We start from the raw sequence: 25811 nt of genomic DNA, 5'->3' as shown, positions 1-25811 counted from the left end.
CGGTGCTCATACAAATACAGGTGTCAAGCCAGAAGTGAAAGATGTAAACACTGAACAATGGCTACATTGTTTTTGAAGATTAATTGCTCTTAAGAGGAAAGGGGGAAAAAAAAAAATCCCTGATGTTCATGTAACTAAGTAAAATGTTTTTTATCTCTTCAAGATCCCTTTGCTCCCTATCACCTGTGACTTTAGAAGACAAAGTTACATGTCCAAGAGAGTTTTGAAAACTTTTTTTCATCAATGTCAAAGGAAAAAAAAAAAAAATCTTCATTTATGATTTTGCCTGTAAGATGACCTACAAAAATAAATTAAGAGATGTGTCCCTTCTGAGGAAAGCACCACACACTAGTGTAAAAGACAGGTCACAGCATTTGAACTACCTTCATATCCTCACTTGGAATCCCTCCCCTTCCTCCTCTTGTCTTCTAGTACTTGGGTATCACGATACTGAGATTAATGTATAATGGCAGTGAACACAAACCACAAGATGATTTTATTTTGGCAGAGCTTGTGATGGTTTTTCTATACTTTACCTAGTACATTTCAATTATCCACATCACCCTCTACTAGGACTTTATATTAACAGAGCTCTTTTAGTAAAACTTTCATCTTTATAGCGTTACCCAAATGTTAGTGTCATAAGCAGCTTTCCTACTTCAGTACTCTTTCATTATGAAGTCTTCACAGATTTGCAGAGTTAGGTGGTTTTTAATCACTTCTCCATCTATTTCTCCCTTTTGACTTCTTTTATATTATCCTTTTTATCTGGGATTTGTTCTCTCACTCCTCCATTTTTTCCACAATTTTCTGTCACCCTTCTCTGTGGCTAGTGAGCTGTACATTTTGCAGACCAGCACTCCTTTTCCAAATACCTGTTTGTGAAAGGAGGATTCAGAGCTGAACCTCACATTTCAGGCTTCTATCATGTCATCAACAGAGTCTTCTCCAGGTTTTGAAAATATGGTAATAAAAAGCCAAGTAATTTAAAAAAGCAACAAAAAGACACACCATTTATTATGATTACTAATCCACCAGAACAGCCTTACAAAAATTTTTAGGATTCACAATTCCTAATTAGATACCTAAATCATCATAATTTAGTAGTCTGTCAGGCACTTGAAAACCTTTCTAAATGTGGTTCACAGGATTTTAGTACCCCAAAACCTACTGAAGTTCTTAACAAAAATCCTTTCTGTTATTTCCAGTGTTTAAAACAAAAGTACTCCCCACCCCCAAGCTACTTAAGAAACAAATGGAATGCTGCCATGCTGCAGAAGACATGTAAAGGGATAAAAATGAGAGGTGTGGTTTTATAAGAAAAAAGCCCCTTCTAAATGTCACTGATAAGGCAAACATACTCCTGCATCATGCAGTACTGTCACAGTCACAACCCCTATGTCCTTGGTGAAAACACTTTTTGCTCACAACTACTTAGAATTTAACTTTGAAAGAAACTTTACTTATAGTGAAGGTAGCAAGTTTTAACTGAAGACAGTGCACTGCATTTTAACTTTATCAAGATACACGAAATGCGCACTCACATAACTAAGCCTGTTAAGAAGTAAGCTATTCTACTTCTACTTGGCTAAGCATCAGGAATAGCAGTGGTTTCTGGTTATTGAAACTTCAGGATCTAATAGGAATGCAATAGCATCTACAAGCCGTGTTAGTACTTACATCCAAGCTTCCTTCACTTGTAGATGCAGAACTAAAAACATCCTCCTCACCACAATCTCTGCTCATGCTCAAGTGTTCTTCTGTCTGCAACACAAACAAGTATCCTACATAGCAGCAGCAAAGGAAACAAAACAGCAAAAACATGCCAGAGCAAAGCGTCAAACCTCAAGACAGAACCAAGACAAACTGTCTCAGTAGTGCTGGATCTGATTGCCGAGAAACTCTGAAGTAGTCTGCAAAATTTCTCTGATGTAGGCAAGGCCCTAAAGAAATCCATTAGCAGAAAGATTTAAGAACAAGAATATAAAGAAACAGAACAATTCTTGGGCAAGGAGGAAAACAGGTAGTAAGCAACTCCTGTAGCACCAGGGATCAGATTGCAAGTCTCTGCTATACCCACAGACACAGGGGAACAAGCAGAGAACTTCTTCCCTGTCACTTGTCAGTGACGGGACTGTTTCTGTGCACTAGCATATACCCTACTTAAGTCTAGATCCCATGATTGTCTGCATAGGACCTCTGCTCTACTGGATTGCTTAGCAGTGTCAAATTGATCTGGATTTAGCCTCAGGCACATGACTACATTTCACATCAAAAAGATATGGAGTTCATGCCACCTTTAAGTTTTTTATACCAGCTGCAGGAGAACAGAGGGTAACTGATCCAGCGTAAAATTAGAATGGAGAGAACAAGATGATACCTGATCTGGCATTAAGCCTGCCAGTACAAAGTTAACCAAAGAAATACTTTCAACAAATTTGTATTAACCGTGAGAATAGGACTCTGCTTTCATTCTGTGTCATAGTGTTTTTAATAGAGCAGAAAGTTTTTTCCAAAAAGTTCGATCTAGTGTATTGTCATACCACGATTACTGCTTTCAGTGAGCTAGCTGAGAAAGAAAGCATGTGTGTGGGCATGGAAATTTGAGCGTAGGCCTGTAGTGTGCCGTGACACCTGATCCAGGACAGTTTGCAACACAGGCTAATCCTCTTCTTCCCTTGCAAAAGAAATTGCCTTCCTCTTGTAAATGCCTGCAACTCTGCAGTGCTACTACTGTGCAAGATTTTGGACAATTCTTGCTATCAACTAGTTCTAAAATACAGGCTATGCATGACCACACATGTACACACACACACAGAATCTCTGCAAATCATAATGCAAACAAAGAAAAAAATAAAACAAATAAGCAGAACCAACTTAAGTCTTGTGGAGGAGTAAAAATGTAAGAATAACTGTAAAGAGCACAGTTTAGGAACTCTGCGCCTTTGATTCCACTGTGCTGAAATCACAGGGCATCCCATCATATAATCCCTTCATAAACCTACCAAATCCTTTCTTAAAAGAAATGAATTAATTTGCCCTCATTCTGCTAACTAAGTTTGTTCAGCAGTTTCAATGCTGTTTTGGCTAGAAATCTTTCACAACACCAAGCCAGATGTGTTATGGCCAGTTAACACCTGCTTGCTCTTGTGTGCTGCACTGTTCTTCAGTTCTCAGTAATTCTTCCATCTATTTGGGTTCAAACTCCTAACGGTTTGTATTGAAAAGGCCACAAGGACTTCCTTGCTGGACTGAACGCAGTGGTTGCTTTAGTTTTTTTTTTTTTCCTACAGAGTATTTGTCATTTCAATGTAAGAGTCCAATAAAGAAATGACCAAGAAAAGTCAATTAACTTGTCAGAACTAGCAGCAAGAAAGACTTACACCTCTACATCAGATTTAGAAGCTGTTACTTGTATTTGTTTGTACAGTTCCTACTTTTTCCCAGGTCAAATACTACTTGTAACTTGTTAATTGATCTTCAACATCCTTAGCATCTATTAAAATTTGTATTTTAAAACCCCCAGAGTACCACCTCCTATGTCTCTGATCAACAACAGAAGAGAACAGAATAGAAAAAAAGACAGGAGTTTGCAATCTTGGGACACTCATCCCAAACTCAGCTGTGAAAAACCCACTGCAGTTACCACAGAACTGGGATGCTTCACAGCAACTTTAGAAAAAGATGCAAGCGTAAATATTTTACATGTTAAATCTGAGCTGTTTCATGCATTGGAACTCCAAGAGCACACACTTCATACTGAAGTTGAGGAAAATAGAATCAGAGGACAAACTATAACGCAGAAACTGCATGCCATAATATATTTGGGTCTTCCAGAGGAACTACAGCCCCGCAGCAGTAGCCTCTATAGAGGCTCAAGCTTGAGCTCCCTTGTTTACTCGATTCTTCCAGGCAGATACAGCATTATTGCTCCAGTTATGCTTTTGTTCCCTTTTAAATGGGAAATATTTTCTTATGGAGGATGAACATTCTGAAAGTGACTGACTTCCTATCTCATAAAATACAGCTTCCATGTGTGCTTCATAAGATGTTAAGAATAGCTCAGCATCCATGACAGATGAGATTTTTCAACACAGTAATTCCCAGTGTCCATAAAGGAAGCTATTGCTCAGCAAAAGCACTCTAAATTTGATCATAATCAAAAGGGCAGAGAACTAATAAAGATTTTGTAAAGTTTTCACAGTTTTAAAAACATGACTGAGAAGACTGGAAGCGTAAGTGAAACACCAGTCCATTAACAAGCATATGTTTCTCAGTACTAGTTAATCAGACACACATTTTATGATTTCACTGCAAAAGCCTTGGAGGGCTTTTTAAACCAGATGAAAGAAAATTGTCTTTTGACTCTGACACCCCAGAGTGTTAATAACTTTTTAATTAAAATCAGTTGACATTGATATTTGTAGTGAACGATGCAAAAAGTATGAAGTTAAAAGCCCAGTATTTTTTTTATATGTTCTTGAGTTAGAACGTTTTTCTGTATTTAATTTCTGTGATAAATGACAAATTTTTCATAAAGGCATCTCAACAGAAGAAAATTATTTTATACGAAATTTCCTTTCTAATTTTTCCAACTCAAGATTAAAAACAAAGTTAAAAATGCCTTACATGCACCCCAGCAGATACAGATCCTTCAGTTTATTACTCCTTTTAGTACTGCAAGTTATTTCTCCTACACCTGATTCATTGGTTTTACAAACTTGGAGATGGCAATAGTATGACTGCACAGAGCTTCCTAAAGATATAAATGCTTTAAAACAGATTATCACCCATTCACAGAACAGTTAATAAGACACTTCTACTCGATATCTTAATGTATTCTATATTACAACAGTGCTTTCATAAATGCATTTTGTAATCTGAGCACTACTAATAAGTGGATGCAAGTTGCTTGAACCTACTGCCCTTTGTTAATACTTACTGAACCCACAATATTAATAAAAAAACCACAAACCGAAAATGTAAATGGTTAACATGGCTGACTCCCTCAATAAGCAGCTGGTATCTCCATCAGGCTGCACTGATTAACCACCATCACCCACACACAAAATACATCTGGAAAGAAAACAATTCTCTTTAGTGAGGTAATACACTGCTGAACACTTACCTTGCTGCTTCTTCTATCAGCTTTAAACAATTCCAGAAGTCTTGTCTTTTCTTTTTCTATTGCATCATTGCTTACTGAAGCCTTTCGACTTGGTTCTGAAACAATTATAACGGAGTATTTTTTACACTTCTGAAATAAAGATTCAGAAGATCAGTACTTTAAAACATCCTGGATTAATGCTGTATTTTTTTTGAGCTGGAGATGTTATGAACTGAATTATCTAAGTAACTTCCAGATCCCACATTTTCTTTTTCATAAATCTTTTATTTGTTCTGAGTTTGTTCCAAAAATCTAATGGAGGCAAATGGAATAATTTAATAAACCTCAGTAAGTTTTCAATCGCAATTTAGGAATCCCTATTAAAAGGCAAAACTTAAGCAAGTTGCTTAGTCTTTAGAAATGCTTGTTAGAGATCTCACTTAAAACTCGTGGAGTACTCTAATACCTCAAAAAAAAAAAAAGACTTTTCAAAAAGATGATGCTAAATATTTTCAACAATCCACAGGCCTGACTTAACACAGTGAAGTTAATGGAAAGGCTCTCAATGTGGATTTGGATAAAGCTCCATGAAAAGGAAAGAGACCCTTCCCTTGGAAAAAGGGCTCTCCTTACAACTTAAAGCAGCTGGTTGTGGTCATCTTTTTTCATCTTGGTGCTTTTACTTCAGGTGGGGAGAGAGGCAAGTTTATATGCATTTCAGGCTGTAAGAGCTCAAACATGCACATCCTCCTTGAACCTGCTAAGGAACTGTATGAATTCTCAGACTGTTTAGTCTCCCTTTAATTTCCCCCACACCAACTGAGCTGGATGAGCAACATGATAAGGTCATGCATTACAGGGAACAACCATTGGTTTGACATTCAATATACAGACTGTAAAGCCCTCTCACTTTTTTTAATGGACACTGCATAATGCTATGAAGATTTCTCCCTGGTTCCAAGCACATCAGCGTATCCCACTAGCACACAGAAAGTTTAATGTACAGAGAAAAACTGCTTTCTCTTGTAAATATTTGCTTTATTTGTTTAACAACAATTAAGCAGCAAATGCAAAATTACTTGTTTGTTGACAGAAAAAAAAGGTTTACTTCACAAAAAGCCCTCATCCCAGAACTCCTGTAAACTCATTTGCATTTCACACAAAGCACGAGATTTTCACATAGATCACTTTGCATATCAACAATGTCACATGTTAGAAGGTGTTAAATACATATATAGTAGTTCAAAACAGTAAAGATGATGAACCCAGAGGAAAACAGGGAGAAACTATCCTTAAGAAAGGCTGAAACTCCACAGCAAAAAAATACAGTAATAAATTAATACCTTTCTCAAATACTGAGCACTGCCTATGCTCATTCACCAAAAACTACTGTTTTTCTGCTCGGGGCTGGGCTGCAACTAGATGTGGATTATGAATCCCTTGCTCACATACTCTTCAGCTATGAGCTATGTCAGTAACTGCTGATCATCAACATTACCATTAAACATTGTATAATCCCAATAAATTGGGATTTTAAACAGCATATATTATCAAAACAACAAGGAATCTTTATAAATCTGTACCGATTTTTCTTAAATAAATACAGTAGATATTCTCTCTACTATTATGCTCTGTATAAAAGCAAGCCACAGCAAGCAATGACAAGAGGATTAGTGGGAAAAGTACTGGCATTAGTGAAGCCAAGAGGCAATAGGCCATGAGCTAAGATTCGCTCAATGGCTGTCACTTGCTGGCGGTGGACTTCCTACCTTCCTGAAAATCTAAAGAAGTTAGCCACAGTTTTATTTTGGTTATGTTGTGTTTACTAGTAATGCAAAGAAGTAAAGTCAGTTACAAATCAACCATGCCTTTCTTGAGGATAATTAATTTAAGCAATGTATTAAAACAGACTCAATGGGGGGAAAAGGATATACTAAATATACACATTTTCTCCTTAACTAGAAGCAGAAGCACCAATATAATCTAATCAAACGGCAGCAATTAGAAGTCAGCATCTACTCAGAGTTATCCAATGTGTATACAAAGGTCTGATATTAAAATACTTTGTTGCATGGAAATTGAAATTAGTGGAAGGTCTCATAAATCTCAAAATATTCTGTCTTTGTTAGTAAATAAATTTTGAACCCAAGAGACCTCTGAAATGTTAGCATTTCTGAAATTCAACTAATCATGCTTTCGGTAACCTGAAAAGGCTTGGAATCTGTATGGAAACATACCATACCACACAACAGTTAAATGACAGGATTTGTTAATTGCTCGCATTTCAACGGCAATTACTGAAAAAGCATTATGCACAGAAGTGTGTTTGTTCTGACCAAAAGCACAGACATGTAAACAACACCTTGCAAAAGACAGCACAGATTGGAAATAGCTAGTTTCTCTACAGCATTTAATGTGACATTCTTAAAGATCCATCTACCAAACCCACATTAAACACAGTGTGAAGGGAAAGACGGTTTTCCCTCAGCAGCATTGTACAGTACCTCTATAGTTCAGAGAAGGTTCAGACTGAGTTTTTGATGGAGGAACTGGAAAAGGCAGGCAATGAAAGGACAAGAGAAGACATATTAAAGTTCTCATATTGCCTCATAAGCCACAATATTCATTAATTACTCCTAGTATTTGTTTTCCTAAGCATTACAGAAAAAAATGTTGACCAACAACAGACGTGCAGAGCTGCTAACAGAGGCAGTTTAGCTGCGTTTGTATTCATTCCCAAGTCGCTCCTGAAGCTGCTTCAACTGCTAAATTGAATTATGTAAGCAGGTGGCAGCAGAGCTTCTCTTTTAATAATCCTTCAGCACTTGGTATTTCTGTTGCAGGGAAGGAGAGCATGAGCACAAAGTTTTTCTAGAATCTGCTCTTACAAGCACATCCTATGCTTTCAGCACCTCTGTGCCTTACTTGTTAGTAGGAACGTGTTTTAAAAATCTGTCTGTTCTTATAACTAGAAGGACTAAACATCTACTCAATGCACAATTCATAGACCAACTGCTACTGAAACCAACGGGATTATTCTTTTTGGAGATTACAGATGAGAACATGGGAGGAAGGAATTTGCTGGAACAAAGGAAACCTTTTGTAAATTGTATTTTTTACCACTTTTCTGATCAGACACCATGGTGCAGAGCAAGAGGAAGGCAGAACAGGATGAAATATGCTCAGGATCAGAGGGATTTTATCATAATGAAAGGTATATTGAAAGGTTAAAAGAGAATAAAATATGAAAAAAATTCTGATGCAGAGAGCAGCACACTATGAAGTGTTATATCATTTGCTACTATAATCCCAGCCCTGAAGTAAAGTCTTGGTTTTGACTGTAAAGGCTACAACCAGATTTGGGGATCGATATTGCACCAGTATATACACCATCACTTTCATTTTAAAGGAAAAGAGTTTAAGGAAGGCTTAGGCTAATTACTCATTAAGGTGCCCCTGATGTATGCTGAATGAATCCCGCTGAGTGCTCTGCATGTTCAATATGCTACTCCAAAATGGTTAGTTCAATTACAGTAAACATATCTTAAAAAAACCAAACCAACACGCCATTGAGTTATGACATGTCGTCGGCCACTTTTTTGAGCATCCTAACAATTCAAAGCAAAAGGAGACATTTAGTTTACTTAAAAGTCTAAACTCACTGAAATTTAACTCACACAGAGGTAGAACTGTCACTTACCAAAGGAGTTTGAAAGAAGAGACAGAACATCAACATAAATAAATAAATGTATAAATAAAAAATAAGCTTGCTGCTCAGCACCTATAAGACTGATGTTACCTAAACAATAAATAAGGACATTTGCTGTGCTGGAAGTAATACTGACTGAGACAAACTGCAGGAGACAATTTTAATGAATATCACTTTCTGACCTCAAAGGAAGTAGCGCTTGTCAATGTGTATTTTTAAAGCATGTATATTTTAAAGCACATTGCATAATTATGCTATTTGAATACACAATCAGGCTGATAAAACTCAAGCCCAAGAAGCTGCCACTACAATATCGTCTACAAGAACAGAAAGTGAGGGTGAATAAACTGGAGAACAAAATTTTAAATACGAATACCTCTTAGCCCCTCTTCACTAGACCGTCAATAACTTCTCTCTTTGGAGGAACCTTCTCTGAACCTATTCACAGTCTGTTCCTCATAAGCCCATGTCTGTCGCCTCTGCCTCTCAGCTTTCACAGCTGCCATGACTATGGCATGTCTCTTCTTTCTTTCTCTCCAACCCACAGCACAGGTAGGTGACAGGCTCTGCCTGGATGAGGCCCCGTGTTACGTACACCTGTACTGACAGGAGCTCCAGGAGGTAACAAAGCTCCCCCTTTTGACCTCCCCCAGGCCAACCTGCACCCTGCCAGGGGCCAGCACAGCCTGGCACGGGGCTGAGAGCAGCCAGGGACGGCTGCGCATGCTGCTGTCCTGGCTGCCGCTCTGGGCACGGCTCACTGAACAAACACGTGCTGCTCTCCAGACTGAGATGTCACTGCTGTTTCAGCCGGACCCCAAAAGAACAAGAGCACAAATGCTTTTAAGTTGCCCATAATATTGTTGGCACATCATCTAACCCTGCAGCGACCGCTTTCAATCTCAGCTCACCTCTTTTTCTGTCCCATGCGTACAGCTCCTTTATCCCCAGCTCCTCCAAGGACTTGGTTAGCTCCAGCTCCTCCCCAGTGATGCCATCTCGCAGAAGAACAATGTGCTCTTGACTGACTTCACACTTCTCACAAATCGCTGGGATGATGTTGTGGAGAGGCACCTCCGGACTAACTCGAACCACAGCCTTCTGTGTCTTCAGGTAGTTCACTACCAGTCTCACAGACTTCTGCAGAAACAAACACAAACTCTCAGCCCTCCCCCCGTGATGGCTAGGCTGTCTTACAATGAGAAAGGCACCGGAGTCTTCCATATTGTCTTGATTCCTCCTAGGTAAACTTACCCCAGATGCATACTATTGCAAAAAATACTATTTAAAAAAAAAGTATCTCAGAACTCCCCTGTCACTAAGGAGACATTCACAAGAACAGGTGAATAAGGAAAAGAATCAGAGGCAGCTGTAACTTGTGAATATTTACAAGTACCACTGTGAAACATATTTGGAAAATGGCTACTTCTGAAACTTCACAATATTGTGAAATACATTTATTAACGACCAGTCTTCTCTCATATCTTCAGTAAAGATGGCAAACAAAATACCACCAAAACCCTACCTACCTCCACACAATCCCACAACCCTCATTTCAGCCACTACTGCAAATTTCAATCACCCCGGTCTTCAGTCAAGGGTCTTTTTAAGAACAGATTTCCATCTATCCAACCACATGCAACGTAACATTTTGTCTAAATGCTGGAGTCCAGACTGGCACCTGCTAGTCTAAGTGCAAATCAGTTAAGCTAGAAAAGCAGGTTACAGTCAATCTCAAGCCTCTCCCATCTGTTTTGAAGATGCAAAGATTGCAAGAACTGCTCGAAATCATAGGAATGAAATGATGTTTCACGGCACCATTTTAGCCCTGCAGAGTACCAACCTCAGGGACCCTTGGCAGAGGTTGCTTTGTCTTCTCTTCAGGAATCTTCTCTTTCAGAAGTACCATATGTATGTCCAGTGCTCCTATCAAAGTGTTTGGCTTATAACTCAGAGGTTGCTGAGTTCCCGAAGACTTCAGTTCAAGACTATGTTGGGATGGATTTAAGCGATACTGGCTGCATAAATCAACCAATAGATCCATCACAGCTTTACTGCAGGGAAGAAGACATTCACCGTTAGCATGAGAAAAAACAGTTGCTAAAAGATGTACCTCAGCTTTAATATGGGAGAAAACCAAGACAATACAAGCGGTGGATGTATCACTAGTTAACCATCTTTGGGAAGGAACAGTGCTAATGCTTTGAAATGCTAAGTAGATCAGATAAAACATTAGGAACTAAATACATTCACACTTCAGTGTGTGTTTATGAGCTGACAATTAACTGTTCACTATGAGGCAGATAACGGTGCACAAAATAGCACTAACAAACATAAGCCAAGAGTGGTCCAAAGTGCATCTTATCTGCTAAATCCATATATTAAATTCTCCAACTGAAACCCTGTTCTTTAACATGAAGACAGGATATAAATAAATGATGCACTCATGGTACGGTAAACTCTACCTAAATTTGAACCATCACATAACACAACTCAAAATGGAGCATTTAAGTCTGGAACAAAAGGTAGACAGGATTTTTTTTTTTCCAGCTTACAACTTTGAGTTTTCCTCCATCTCTCCCCCAACCCATTTGACACCAGCAATATTTCCCAGTACAAGAGATCACTTCCGTATTTATTTTGGTGAGGATGTTAACCCTGTATAAAAACATCTGGTTTCAAGTATTTGCATTATCAAGAACTCTTATTGCAGATGTGGTTCTTAAACCACAAGGTTAAAAGAGTCAGTCACTGCCCCTCTTATTTCATGCCTCTGCACGGAGGCACTCTGTTTTGTATCAATAACAATATTCACTGGAGCTTGATACTGCTTGACACAGCAGATACGAACTATGTTCCTCCACACCCCAGAAATTCTCTTCTACCAAGGTACTGAAGGGTTCTTTTTTTTCAACCTTCCTCCCTAAAATTCCATCCAGAATCAGAGAAAACAGGTTTATTAAAACTGGTTACGTTTCTGAAAAGTTTTCGTTACATAAAGCAGTATCTGTCATCAACAAAACAACGTAAGTTGAAAAAAAATTACCAGTCGTACCTGAAGCCTTATCACATACATGGGATATTTTTTTTCTAGCAGAAGTGAAAGTAAGTGTACAGACAGCGTATTTGCCAAAGGAATTGGCATCTCTTTTAACATATAAATTGGAAAAACTGCGCACAGATTCAAAATGCAAGCAAATTAAATGAAAATAAAATCCTTCACAGGTTATTAGCTACCACTTCTGTAACTGCTACATCTGTAGCTCAAGAACCGCCCTTCAGCTGTAAGCTGTTGGCATCTGGGAAACAACTCTGTGGGGAGCTGACCGTCTTCTTTCTATGTATACATTGTTGGCCAACAACTGCTCAAGAAGTTGGTGAAGAACCCTGGAGAGCTAATGGCAAAGGCAACAAGAATGGAAAATAAGAACAATCCCTTACTAACAGGTGAAAGACTGAAACATATGTAAGTGACAGCTCTTCCCACCCAAGAGATGAGAAAGGACCTTCTTTAGAGTAACCTATTTCAAGTTTAGCTGAGTTATGCAGTGTGAGCTGAAAAACTGGCAAGCATGGAAAATTTGAAATAGGTGATTGCATTGAAAAGAGAAGAACAGTGAGAAGATGATGACTGAAGATCAAACAAGGAAAACAGATGTCATTAATATGCATAGGAGGCTTCAGAAAAATAGAGCACTGTGGTAACTGCTAACATAGAGAGCATCTAAATAGAAAAGTGTAGTATCTAAATCGGAATTGTATCACGTGACTTCATGTTGACTTACTCTGGCACTGTCCACAAGTTGCAAACATCTGTATTTCACAAGCATGTTTAATTTACCACAAACCAACAGAAACATTTATACCTACTAAGTCCAAGCTCTAGGAGAACCCCACCTATACTGATGTTTACATGAATATTCATTATGCTGTACGGCAGTAAGCATTTAAAAAAGTGTCAGTCCACCTGATACAGACCTCAGCTTGTCTGTTTACAGACTTACTTCTTCTAAACTGAAATTTGCATGTGTTTTTTTCCCCTCAGCTTTATTACCACTGTTTCAGAGAAAAGCAAATAACCTGGCAGAACCACAATACATGGCGTTCTACGTTCTTTCTATTTAAAGTGGAATGCTAATATATTTCTGTAGTGCATAATATTCTGATAATTCATTCAAATTTGGACAGTTATCTTACCTCATGTAAACTATCTCATTAAAAACACTTCTTAAAAAAAGAGAACAGCACTTGAAAAAGGATATTTTTTTTTAAAAATAGTTCGGCAAAAGAACGTTTTACGATTCGGTGCACCTTCCACTGAAATTATGAAGTATGTTCAGCAGCAATACCACGATTGCAACAAGATTAGAATCTACACCAGACATCTGAGAAAACAGGCTGCAGACAATCATGCACGTTGAACAAATCTGTCCGGACAACGAACAAGTTAAAAATCCAACCAAATTTGAGGTTTCATCTTATTGTTGATTACAGAGCAGGTGTGTGTTAAATATAACACTTAAGGAGGTCTGCGACATCCCATACTGAGCCATGCTACTCAGAATACACAACTGTTCCATGAAAAGCATCCCCAGGCTTCATCTGTACCATTTAGGAGTACAAATTAAGCAATATCTCTGAAGCTTTTGAAACAAGTTCAAAGTGAATAGTATGCTCTTCCCAAAATGTAAATTTGGGAAAATAATTTCAAAAAAACATTGAAAGGATAAAAAAAAAAAGACAAGAGAGGAATTCTACAAACAAAAATCAAAATTCCTGTGTTTCCAGAGAAGTATAAGAGCTGGGAAGTCCTTGCAACAAAGTTATTCTTGTATCAGATTTCAATTTTTCAATTTCACCAACTTGAAAAATTTTCCTTCTGAACTGTAACACAGTTCAGCTTGATTTTAAATGGGAGTGTTATAATAACTCCATATATATACCACACACAGAAGAGAAACACTAAACACAGCAAAAGAATAGTACTAAGCCATCTACTAATCTAGACCAACTTTTCTTTCTAACCTTGGCCTGAATATGGCTCTTGGAAGATGCAAAGAGTCAGTCCTTCTTTTGCTTCTATCTCATTCCAGACATATCTGCACTTTATTTTAACCTGCTTTTGTGACCTGATAGAGAGCATACTCTATTTTGAAATTCAGGCAGGTCTAATCATAAAGGATTAAATCTAAAGCTGAAATGAAGAAGTTAAATGTCTCCTGCCTTTCTAACTACTCGGCTAAGAAACACATTACTTTCTTATTTTAATAAGATGTTGCTGAAATTTTGGGTGGAGAGACCAAACACTATGTGACAGACACCAAACATTAATGACTAATAAGCAAATACTAGAGTACAGAAATAAAACTGGAGGATGAACCAAATTTAAGATTCAGACAAGTATTCCTAGCAAAGAACAGTACTTTGGCTCTGTCCTGATATTCTATTACTAAGCTGTTTGACATTTAACACCAATTCTGGAGAGTAAAGAGTAACTACTTTGTCAGCAATATTTATCAGGCTGAAGTCCTGATCAAGTTTGAGCACATCAGACCACTTGTGTCAACTTTTACTTGTTCACCAGTAAAATGCAGCAAAGACGTCTATAGTTTAAGAGGCAGCAAACAACTGACTTGTTTTGGATGTGTCTTGGCCTAATCTCCTTGAATCACACAGAGAAACCTATTTTAAAATACAGCCTTGTACATCTAGGAAATAGATGTTTAGGATAAAGTTGTACTCTATCAAATGACATTGACTTTCCTATTATCTTCTACTTTCATGCTGCAAATGCCCATTAAAAAAATCTCAAACTGGAAAAAAGAATCTTCTTTATTTAGGTCAATGCCAAACACACATTAGGAATCTAAAGTGACAATTGATTGGAAAAGAAAAATGGTAGTGTAAAGGGGGTGACCTTTCACTATCTGCATTTAAAAGCAGAAAACAGCAATAGTCATTATTTTCTCATGCTCCAAAGCACAGCAGGTACTTCATGAAAAGATCAGAAGTTTTCCTACTCAACCAGAAATGTATACACTAACAGAAAGCTGCATCAAAAGTAGTCCAGGAAGCATGATAAACAGATATTCATAAATGCTTTCTATTTCTTTTCTTATTTTTGTTCATGCATTTTTGGCTCTTATTTTCCACAATTGAGCAAGTCCACAGAAGGAACATCAAGATGACACACAAGAACAGGCAGACAGCTGGGTTTTCTGAGCCTTAAGATGAGAAGGGCCAAGGGAGATCTTGTTGCTGTCTTTAAGTACCAACCATTAGGGTTACAGAACCGGACTCTTTTTGGTGGTGAACAGCAAGAGGACAAGAGGCAAGAGCCAAGTACCAACACAGGAAACTCCATTTAGGTACAAGGAAGTATTTTTCCGCCATGAGGATGGTCAAGCCCTGGAGCAGGGGCACAGAGAGGTTTGGAACCCTCCTCCCTGGAGGTATTCAAACTTGCCTGGAGACAGCCCTGAGCAACCTGCTCTTGTGAGACCTGCACTGAGCAGGGAGTTAGAGCAGGTGAGTTCCAGTGGCCCCTTCCAACATAAATTATTCTGTAAATTATTCTAGTAAGACTTTTTTTTAAGCCTGCACTGAACTACTGTAGTTTTGACCTGACCCCTATCCAGTTAAGCTCATTTTTAACCCTTTTGCTCTTTGTGCCCTGTTCATCTGCTTCTTACAACTCCTCTTTCATGTTTTACCAACCTGGGCTGATTTCACACCTTCACACCTTTCACACCTTGAGACACCATTCTGTATGTTGAGATCTAAGCCCACAATTAAAATCACTTAAGTCTCTTTCACTGAGAATTGTGTGCGAATATTCTTTCTGTGATGACATTAGCTTTATGCTCCATATAATGCATACTCTGCACTGAGCTCTGTCCTCCAGTATTCACAGAATGACACTACAGCTTCAGCTAGTTTATTATTTATTCTAGTACCCTGCTCTCTGTGCATCACACATACACGTAACACGTAAGATAACAGCAGAAGCAAGAACTGTCCAGTCTACTGTCAGTCATCCATGTGTTGACAACTCCAAACCAAATATCATTTAGCTTCAAACTTGCCCATTTTTCTGCAATGTATTTCAAATACTACCGACTTCTCAAGCTGCTGACACTAAAGGTCTGTATCTGTGTTAATCAGGAAGTCCTCCTCGGTGTCACTCAGTGTCAATGGGGACAGACACATGATCTCCCTTTATTTATAGGTTACCCATTGAAAGTATTACCTGTGAGAATCACAAACAGAAAAGGTTTCTGGTAACTCTTGTGAGCTTTTCCACTTATCATCTTTCTAAATGTCTAGTCATCACCTCTGTCAGACCTGCTAACAGTATGTGTGGATGTGCTACAGATCTATATGCATAAACTGTGTAAGTGGCCAACGCTCGCTCTATCCTCTCACAACATCATGTAGTTCTCATACAACAGTACAAATATATTTTATTTGTGGGGGTATTTTATAATCCTTTTCAGGGCGGAGAAGGCTAACTGTTTTTCATTAATTCTTTTAAAATGTTTTACAGTAGAGTTCACAGAGACCAATTATTTCAAAAAAGAAAAATGTTTTTTAAATACCATTCTATCGCTGCACACACTCCTTAAGGACTCAACTTTGTCCTAAAATCTGCACTACATATTTCCAAAATCTGGAATAAATTGTATGTTACAAGATGGCAACAAACGCTTAGAGAGAGACTGTCAGCTTGAGTTAACTTTTATAAATAAACCTACTTGAAAACTCTAGATTCCAATAAAATATCTTTAACTAGCACACACTTTCTTTTTTTCTTGAACTGTCTTCCAAGAAAATTTAATGAGAATTTTCTGCCCTCTTGCTGATATTTATAGGAACTTTCTATACAGAGAATAAAGTAAAATTAACAACATACTGCTTTGCTTACGTACAATGAACAAACTGAAAGAGATAATTTTGACTTATAACTTGGTTCATTTATAATAACCTTAAGTGATGCTAATTAACTACAGTAGTTATGTTTTCAAACATCCTCTAAGTGTACTTCATTGCTCTGTGAACTGCTTTCCTGAAATTACAGAATCATTTTTCATTATGATGCCACCCAGAGCAAGGTTTTGCAAATTTTTCTGCAACAGAAAAGCTACATCCCCAGGGCATCCAAAACCAGATTTTGCAGAATGCAGTTTTAATGATGGCAATGAAAATACTGAAGATTTACAGCAGTATAAACAACAGCAGAATTTGTCTAAAATGCCCTTCCATGATATCACCATAGATAAAAAGAGTGAACAGGGAAAAGAATTTATTACCTGCACTGGCTCCCATACTTGCTTCAAACTAAACGCACGTTTTTTTTAATCCAGTATCTTCATCATTAAACGTTTACCTCTGAGTATCATTGTATTTTGTCGCTGTCCAGTTCGCAATGTCAAAACAATGCAAGAAGATAAAAAAGCCTGAGCTTTCACCCCAAACTGGAGACTTAAGACAGTCCATCCCCTAAAAATTTCAGATGCTCTTGACATTTTTTTTTTTTATTCCAAATCCCTAAAAATGTAACCAGTGTAAATGTACAGAAAATTTCAGCTTCCAGTGATTAGAAAGAACAGCAGCACACACAAGGTCTGTTCATAGACTGATGCCACTGTAATACAGGGCTCATTATAGGGTATCCTTTTCTTATTTGTTAATTTAGTAGGATGATTTACTCCCCTCCTCAGTTTCCATAATCTTCCACTTCCCACAGCTGGCTATCAGTGCCTGACATCTGTCACTAACTCTCCACTCCAAGTGCTCAAGACAGTGCTGAGGGAGAACACCTACCGTCTAGGTTAGGCGCTGGCGATACTTAGATTAGCAGATTAGCACAAGCAGGAATTTAACTGCTGCCTAAATCAGAGGCCTAGACCTGTCATGGAGACAATGGAGAGAAGTGGGCACCTTCACAGAACAACAAAGAGAACATTTTGGTTGCTTAGAGCGCTTAACATAGACAATATAAATAACCCCACAGAAAAGTCTAAGGTTTAATTTTTGACATTTCTTTCAGGTTTTAGTCCACAAACTAAAGACTCTAATAATTAAAATACTCAGTCTCAGTGTATGTGATAGCAATGGTAGTGATAATAAACACCTGTGCAAGAGACAGAATGTTTATTGTACAGGGTTTTTCCATTTGTTCTCTGCTCCTGTAGCTTGTATGTTCTTCAGAAGGTCACATTAAACCACTACTCTTGTACTGCTCTTAGGAACATTTGTTTTAGCATTTGTTTTGGGGGTTTTTTTTGAGGGAAATTAAAACCTTTTCTAACCATATGGCAATTATATATCTCTCTACAAAATGCTACATGAAGATTAGCCTGTTGTTAGCTCCCAGGTGGGGAGCCAACCAAATACCACCCTTCTTTGGGACCTAATGGCCAGTGAGTTTCACGTCCTGTTCTACATTCCAGGCCTGTTCTCTTCTTTTTCTCATGAAGTCCAAACCTCCCCATAAAAACCTGATCACTAAATGTGTAATTTGAGAGCTTTGATAAGCACTGCTTTCCTTTAAACCCTCTGACATCATTCTGACTCTGGGGCTGACCCACCCAAGTTGCACTAGTCTCCTGAGAGTGGCTAAGCAAATGGTAATTTCTACAAGATAAGTAGGGGGAAGAATAAAGTACCAGACACTACATGCTGCTGTACACATCCTCCTCAGCCATCAAAATACATTAATAGACAAACAGTCTATTTTGACTAATACATCAGACCAAGAATAGTAGTTTTACAGGAATGCAGACTAACTACTGCAAACCCCAGATGTAAAATATGCACAGGCCCTGATTTATCAAGAGGCATCTACACATCCTCCTAATCTAGTATTACCATTTTCTACAGTTTCTTGACCACTGCTGACCACACCACTGTTTGCTACAGTTTCATCATAGCATTGAATATATTTTTAAAACTCTTCCAAATGATTTCTTAAAGTAGTAAGTTTCCCTCTTTCAAAACAGTTCTCACAGAGAAGGAAGAGCTCTCATGGTAAAGAAAATTATCTCAAAACTGCCTTTCCAATACAATTTGCTCTTGATCGTACCCAGTGAAAAGGAGAACCTCTCTCTCTTCCCATGGAAAAAAACAATACACTTTTATATAGAAAAGACTTCCTAAATACCAGCAGATGCTTTGTTGTCTACACAATCGCAATGTATTTGTGAAGGCAGGATCACGGAACGTGATGAATCATTCATCTTCTGAGCTTGCTTCTTGGCATGACTCCAGACAGGCCTACTGTCAGGATTGCTGTTTGCCAGCAGCACCTACTTCCACTGCACCAAAACCGCCCTGTATTATGAGATGTGATACAACCTAAGACTAGCCCAGTGGCACTACATGGAAGAGACAGATCCATACACGTGCTGATGGTGATCCATAGGGAAAACAGTGACACAATAGCTGCTAAATCCTTCGTGCCCCAGCAGAGAGGGTCCTTTATACATGGCTCTCGGGACTCTCTGGTACGACAGCTGCCTAAAACGCAGCAAAGCATGACAGAGAAACCCCATCAACCCAGAAAGGGAGACATTAATATCAGCGAGTATCCCACTGGGGACAGAGGGCTCCAGAAAGTGGGAGCTAATCAAAGCCTTACCTTCCTTGTACTGTGCTCTTCTGCTCCACCCCGCTGGGTAAAATGACTGTGAAGTCCACCGATCTATTTATCATGTTCTCCTTCATGCTCACAAGGTTCTGATCAGAAATTACAGCTGTCTCTGCAGGTGACTTGTGCTCACTGTGAATTCTACTTGCTGCAGAAGCTTGATTTGGTGGAGGAGGAGCGCGAGCTTTCATTCTTCTCCTTATGAAATACAGGCAAGAAGAAAATTAATAATTTCTCGTGAGCGAAGTATAAACATGTTAATAAGAAAATATGTTCTTTCAGCCATAATCTCAGATTGTTTTAAAAAGTTCCTCTAATGCAAGCCATTTTTCTTTATCATGAAACTTTTCAATGGAGTTGCATTTTATTTTTACCTCCTCTCTAAAAATACGCTAATTTTTTAATGATGCACTCACTCCTACTGTTTGCTTTCCATGCCTCACGGGATGAATCAGTTCCATAATTAGGATATGAAATAATCATTATTCTGTCAAATATGAAGCATGCTCCTATGAAGAGAGAAACAGAAATACTGGGTCCAGTCCAGACCTGACTCAAGAAAGAGTTGTATTTACGTAAATGAATGTTTCCTCCAGGTCAGAATGGCAGGAACGGAGGCAGGGTGAAGTTTCATTCTGCTATATTTGGGTTCCACAGTATTACTCTACTTGAAATATTGTCTCTTCCTCTGCTCTAAGCAAGTAGTATTAAATTTGGCTCATCATACTTCATAGGGAAGCACCATGAAAAGGTCAACCACGAATGATACCACTTCTTACCATGCAACACTAAGAGACTACAGCTCTTTGAAAGCACCCTAAAGAGAACTCATTCTCCAGTAGCAGGCTATGTATCATACGCAACAAGAAAAGCTGCATCAACTTGTACCAAACAAGCAGGGTACTCTACAGAGATATAAAACCACCACAAACTCAAAGTTTACTTCCTTGGCAAGCTGCCAGACAGATAAGCAACATACGTGCGCTGTTAAACTTCTGAATAGCTGGCCTCATACCAAGCACATGTCTAAGAGGATTAATTCTGATGATTAATATCGCAGTGACCTCTTCTGTCTAGATTTATGCCTAGTTTAAGTCTGATTTTAGTGTAACAGATGGAAAAAGCAGTAAAATATTTACTGAGAAATTATTACCCAGGCTTCCTGCCTGCATTTTTTTAGTCTGCCTGGTTTCAGGGTGCAGGAAGAGAAGAGATTCTAACTCTGCACATCATTTTCACCCTGCGAACAACACAGAGGTTCAGAAGAGTACAGAAAAAGCACTCAAACCCTTAAAAGCCTGCAAAGCTTAGTGGTTGAATCAGCCAAGGGCAAAACTGTGTTTAAGGGAGGAAAAAAAAAAAAATCTAAAAACTGAACAGGATTAATACCAAACCAAACTCTTCTTTGGTGAGAGACAACATGTATTCTCACAGATAAAAAGACTAAACATACAGTTTGGATGACCAATGTAAGCAGAGAAAAAAGTAAGAGCTACATCATATCACAAAAAAAAAAAAGAGTTCATAAACGATCCAAATCCTCTACACTTTTTAATCAGTATTTGCATTTGACCAACAATTTTTATGACATGTCTCAACTTGCAAAAAATCACTACACTGCCCTGAAAATGCACATTTTAGTGAGACCTCAGCAGGACACTGTAAAATTAGCAGTGATGCAGATACTTCATTTCCTGTGTGCATAACAAATAGAATTCTCTACAAATATGCAGGGAGAGCTACCGCCATATTTACTAGCATACAGAAATTTCTCTTCCATGGGAAATTTTCTCTGAACATTCACGTTTTATTCTATATACACCCAATTAGTCAGGCAGTCATCAGTCACTAAACTGCAGCTCCTACGCGCCTCCCCATGGAGGTGATGACAAAAAGTTCAAGGCTTTATTGTTTGTCAAACTATTTTGACTTTCTATATGTCCGTGAGCCAAACTCTTTATTTATTTACCTGTCTATAAAAGAAAAAAAAAGAAATTTGGATTCATCTTCTGCTCAGATCCCTTTACGTTTGGCTACAGTTGTTATTTGTAAGCAGGTGGTGAAAGACACGGGAGTTTTATCATGCCAATGTAGCTATACAATCATGCGGTACAACATTTAAGGACTTCAGATCAATTTACAGATGATGTAATTTTTGCCGCCCATAACATCAACTGCATCAATGTAAGTAGCTACAAAGATTCACATCAACCTGTTTCTTAAAACAAGCTTTTCTTTCTCATTTTTAAAGTTTGTCCTATAATGTGGGGGGCAATTTCCAATACAAAGTACCAAAGGGGGTGGGAAAAAAAGAAGCAGGCAAGTGTCCTGAGCCTGGCAGAACTATGTTTTTTTAATCATGATTTACTTGGACTTGTAAATTCCAGATCTCTCAGTGAACAGAGATAGAGGAAATAAAGCAATGGTAATAAAACAAACATGAAACTGAAAACAGCTGAAACTGAAGAGACTTGAAACTTCAGGGGAGAAGTGAGGAACGACTGAGTTTTGAAGCTGATGAAGGAGGTGGAAGTAAATTGTGAGCATGCTACACACGTGCATGTTCCCTAGCAATAACATAAAGCTGCATCTGGTTTTCTGAAGTAACAAACAAGGTCAGGCACCTTAATACCAATTTATAGCTCTGAAACGGGAGTGCAATTTTTATTTGGCCACTTTTTAAGCGCTCTTTACAGCCAATTCTGCAGTTACAGACCTTGTACAATAGTCCTCGGGGCCAGGGGCGGGGGTGTGTGTCAGGAAATCAGGCATCACACCATCAAAAGCATCAGCTATACATCGACCAGCGATGTTCACTCTACCTCCATAAAATACGTAACAATGTGCATTCTTTTTGTCATTATACGATCAGGGCCTTTTAGACACTACAATCCTCCTTTTCTTTTGTGCAGAAAGGACAGTGCAGGTCTGTTTCCTTCAGAAATATCAGAGAAAGGAAAAGGGAAAACATTCCCACTACAGCCTCTCACCTAGCAACAGTTCAGGTGACCTCATATGAACTTTTCCACAATAGCGACTACACATTCTCTTGAAACACTGCGACTGCTTTAAATGCCTGGTTTTCAACATTTTCCAAATGACAGATTTCAAACTACTTCAGTGGAAGCAGATCCCTTTAAAGTTCACATTTGTAGAGCGATACATGGCAGATTTGCATTTGCTAGCCAACTTTCTGAAACATGTCAGTAATAGAAAGTAGCTTCGCGAACCGCAGATTGAAATCCACATCTCTAGCTCTACCTTGGGTCTGCATGTGCAGCTGCTTCCTGATGGGCTCCAGCAACTGCAGTCAGAAGGTGCCGAGAAGCCTGTTAATACTACCGAATGTGAGTCAGAAAAAGAATTCAGCTTTCTCCATCAGAGCTATGATGGTTATAAAGGACAATACAAAAGCACTTCATAATAAAAGCCTTTTTGTTCCCCCACTAAAATAATGCACAGAGAAAGCGTGTGATTTAAAAGTCTGTTTCAAGCATGGGTACTTTCCGTGCTATAACCACAACATCATACTATAAAAAAGTTGCATATCATTCTTCAGTGTGAGCTAAATTCCAACTAAATTTAGCTCAACAGCCATTTTTTTTTCCACAAACATCTTTCAATGTGCTCAGTACTGAGATACTTGTTAAGCCCCCCTGCCTGCTATTAGTCTGTGGATGAAGTTACAAGCAGGAACACTTCAAACCTACGCCTCACTCACAGTTACATGAATGCTTCAATCCAGTCCTTGATAAGGAGACAGAGTAAAAACAAGCAGCTGATTCTAATACACAAATGTACAGTACCTTTTACCAAGGCTTGAAATCGTTCATCTCACTTTACTGTAAGCAGAAAAAAATGCATATAATCATGAAATGATTAGGTAGAATACATAAATAACCTACCGGCACTGTTCTCAGCAACAGCATCAGGTTTCCCAAAACAAAAGGAAAAACAACAAGCAAACTGCCCAACAAGACCAGTGTTTCTGTAGTAAGCACATACAAGAAATGCAACAGAAACTAAGAAAGTTTCATCAGATTAAGAACTTCAAGACAAGGTAACACAAGCCCTTTGGACCTACATTTTATTAATATATAACTACCATGCAATAGGATGCAATCTGGACTTTACAATCCATGCTGAAAAAACATGATCTCTATTTCAAACAGAAGTGGTCCTGGGACTTCCACGCTCATGGCAATGCTATGCAGAGATTGTCTTTCTTCAGATAAGGTCTAACACAAAACAAAAAAAAAAAAAAATGAAGTGATCCTACACATTTCCACCATGCTCAGAAAAATCTGGAACCCTCTCTGCCCTGTAAGGCAAAGGCAACTTAATGGGTATGGGGCAGACTTCATCCCATGGATGTCAGCAGGAGTTTGGCAAGAGCTCCATACTACACCAGTTTGTAGAATCTGTTCCTTTCTATGCCAATTCTCTCTCTAACCATTCATTTTAAACAAAAAAACCCCACCAAACAAAAACAAACCAAAAAAACCAACCAACCCTCAACAGAGCAGAATTATGGGCAACACTCATTTTTGATATAGTGAACAACTAGCACAGGACCCCAACCCAGTCAAGTCAATTTGCAATCTTGTCCATGCACAGGGCTGGAACAGTTGCAGAGGGTTTCTCTGTGACATTTGTGTGCCGCCCATCTCATAATTAGGAGGAATAAATCAACATGAGAATGCTCAGTGATGAGCGCAGTACACAAATGCAGTGTCCCTTGGGTGGAAAACAGGAGACACTGAAGTAAACATTCTCGAGGAAATGGCCTCAAGTTGCACCAGGGGAGGTTCAGGCTAGATATTAGGAAAAAGTTCTTTACTGAGAGAGTAGTGAAACATTGGAATAGGCTGCCCAGGGAGGTGGTAGAGTCACCCTCCCTGGAGGTATTCAAGGAGCGTGTGGATGTGGCATTGTGGGATGTGGCTTGATGGGCATGGTGCTGTGTGGTGTTGGGTGGGTTGGTTTTTGGTGTGTTGTGGTTTTGGTGGTTTTTTGGTGGTTTGTTTTTTTTTTTTTTTTTTTAGGTTGGACTTGATGATCTTACAGGTCTTTTCCAACCTTAATGATTCTGTGATTTTCAGGTGATTGCACTCCCACAGCCTTTTGAGGGGAAATCCATGCACGTTGCTGTTCGAGAAAGAAAAGCAGAGGAGTACCTTCACTCACTCTCTCTCTCTCTCTCTCTCTCTCTCTCTCTGGCAACTTGCACAGAGCTAGAAACCCAGCCCTGAGGCACACCTCATACTCCAAACCATAAAGACACAGACGGCATGGTAGAAGTTGCTCCTGCCTAGGGATCTAGCCTGAGAAGCAGACATCATTCAGAGAACAGTTCTTTTTCACTTTTTGTTGCTTAGGGCAATGCAAAGAAAACCGAGATCACAGGCTGGGAAAAAGACACCCTCTCTATCGGAATTAATAGTAGGCCAAGGTCCCTCTTCTTAAGTAAAATCCTTTCAGCTTCTAGACGTAGCAGCTCAGAAAAAGTAGAACACAACACAAACGTAAAGGACATACAAACAGATTAGCACCAACATAAAGCTACCTCAAGAATTTTTAAAATGGAAAACAAAAGTTAAAGAAATCCCACAGAGGTGGAGAACAGAAACCAGGAAAGCATGATAATGTCCCTAGCTACGAAAGAGGCAGGATTTCATCCAGGCAGCCTTACATCGTAAACTAGAGCTTCATTCTACTTTGCCATCTATAACAAATTAATCAACTGAGGTTTTGGTTTGGTCTTTATTTGGGGGGGTGAGTGGGGGGAATTAAAAAAAAAAATAATCAAAGAACATTCTCAAGTTTACTTAGTCTATCACAGGCAAAATTTACTGATTCATTACAAGAATGTGCAACGGGTAACTTACGCCTTTAAATGTCTCATACATAGTAAGTAAATTACAGGTCTAAAATATATTACTCTTGTAATAACTTGTTTCCAATACTATTTTACAATATTTCATAACATTTATAATACTACAAAAATATTACACTTGCTAAACAGCTGAAATCTTCAGCAGACACTAAGATCTAATAAACTGGATTACTCCCACGTTGATATGGCTCAGGGAACAATTAGGGTTCCCAACGTTACTTTATTTTTTTAAATAAGATTTTTTTTTTTTTTAAACAGTCTTTACTCTGAATTCCCTGGCTATTATGGTATATAGTAATTTTATGCTTTTCTCTTTTCAAGCATTTATTTGAATTTCATATTACTTTTAAAAGATCATTCCATTTCTAAGGCAGGATCACACTGACAGACATGATGAAAATGATTCCCTTGCGGGCGTGATAAAGCCACCCAAAATAGACAAGAAAAAATA

The 25811-nt window shown here is 38.5% G+C and overlaps 1 protein-coding gene across 1 annotated transcript in view; it reads right to left on the bottom strand.

The window, feature by feature from the left end:
* Positions 1-25811, bottom strand: part of COBL (cordon-bleu WH2 repeat protein) — a 152503-nt gene that overhangs the window by 89109 nt on the left and 37583 nt on the right. Inside the window, exons 2-7 of the mRNA XM_059815649.1 lie at positions 19456-19662; positions 10660-10870; positions 9728-9956; positions 7612-7656; positions 5129-5223; positions 1681-1764 (exon numbers count right to left, since the gene is read on the bottom strand). Coding sequence (XP_059671632.1) covers positions 1681-1764; positions 5129-5223; positions 7612-7656; positions 9728-9956; positions 10660-10870; positions 19456-19662 — 871 coding nt within the window. The remainder of the gene's footprint in view (positions 1-1680; positions 1765-5128; positions 5224-7611; positions 7657-9727; positions 9957-10659; positions 10871-19455; positions 19663-25811) is intronic.

The sequence above is a fragment of the Gavia stellata genome, chromosome 3 (assembly GCF_030936135.1).
Source record: "Gavia stellata isolate bGavSte3 chromosome 3, bGavSte3.hap2, whole genome shotgun sequence".
Classification (NCBI taxonomy): Eukaryota; Metazoa; Chordata; class Aves; order Gaviiformes; family Gaviidae; genus Gavia; species Gavia stellata.
This window is presented reverse-complemented; position numbering and strand designations above follow the sequence as displayed.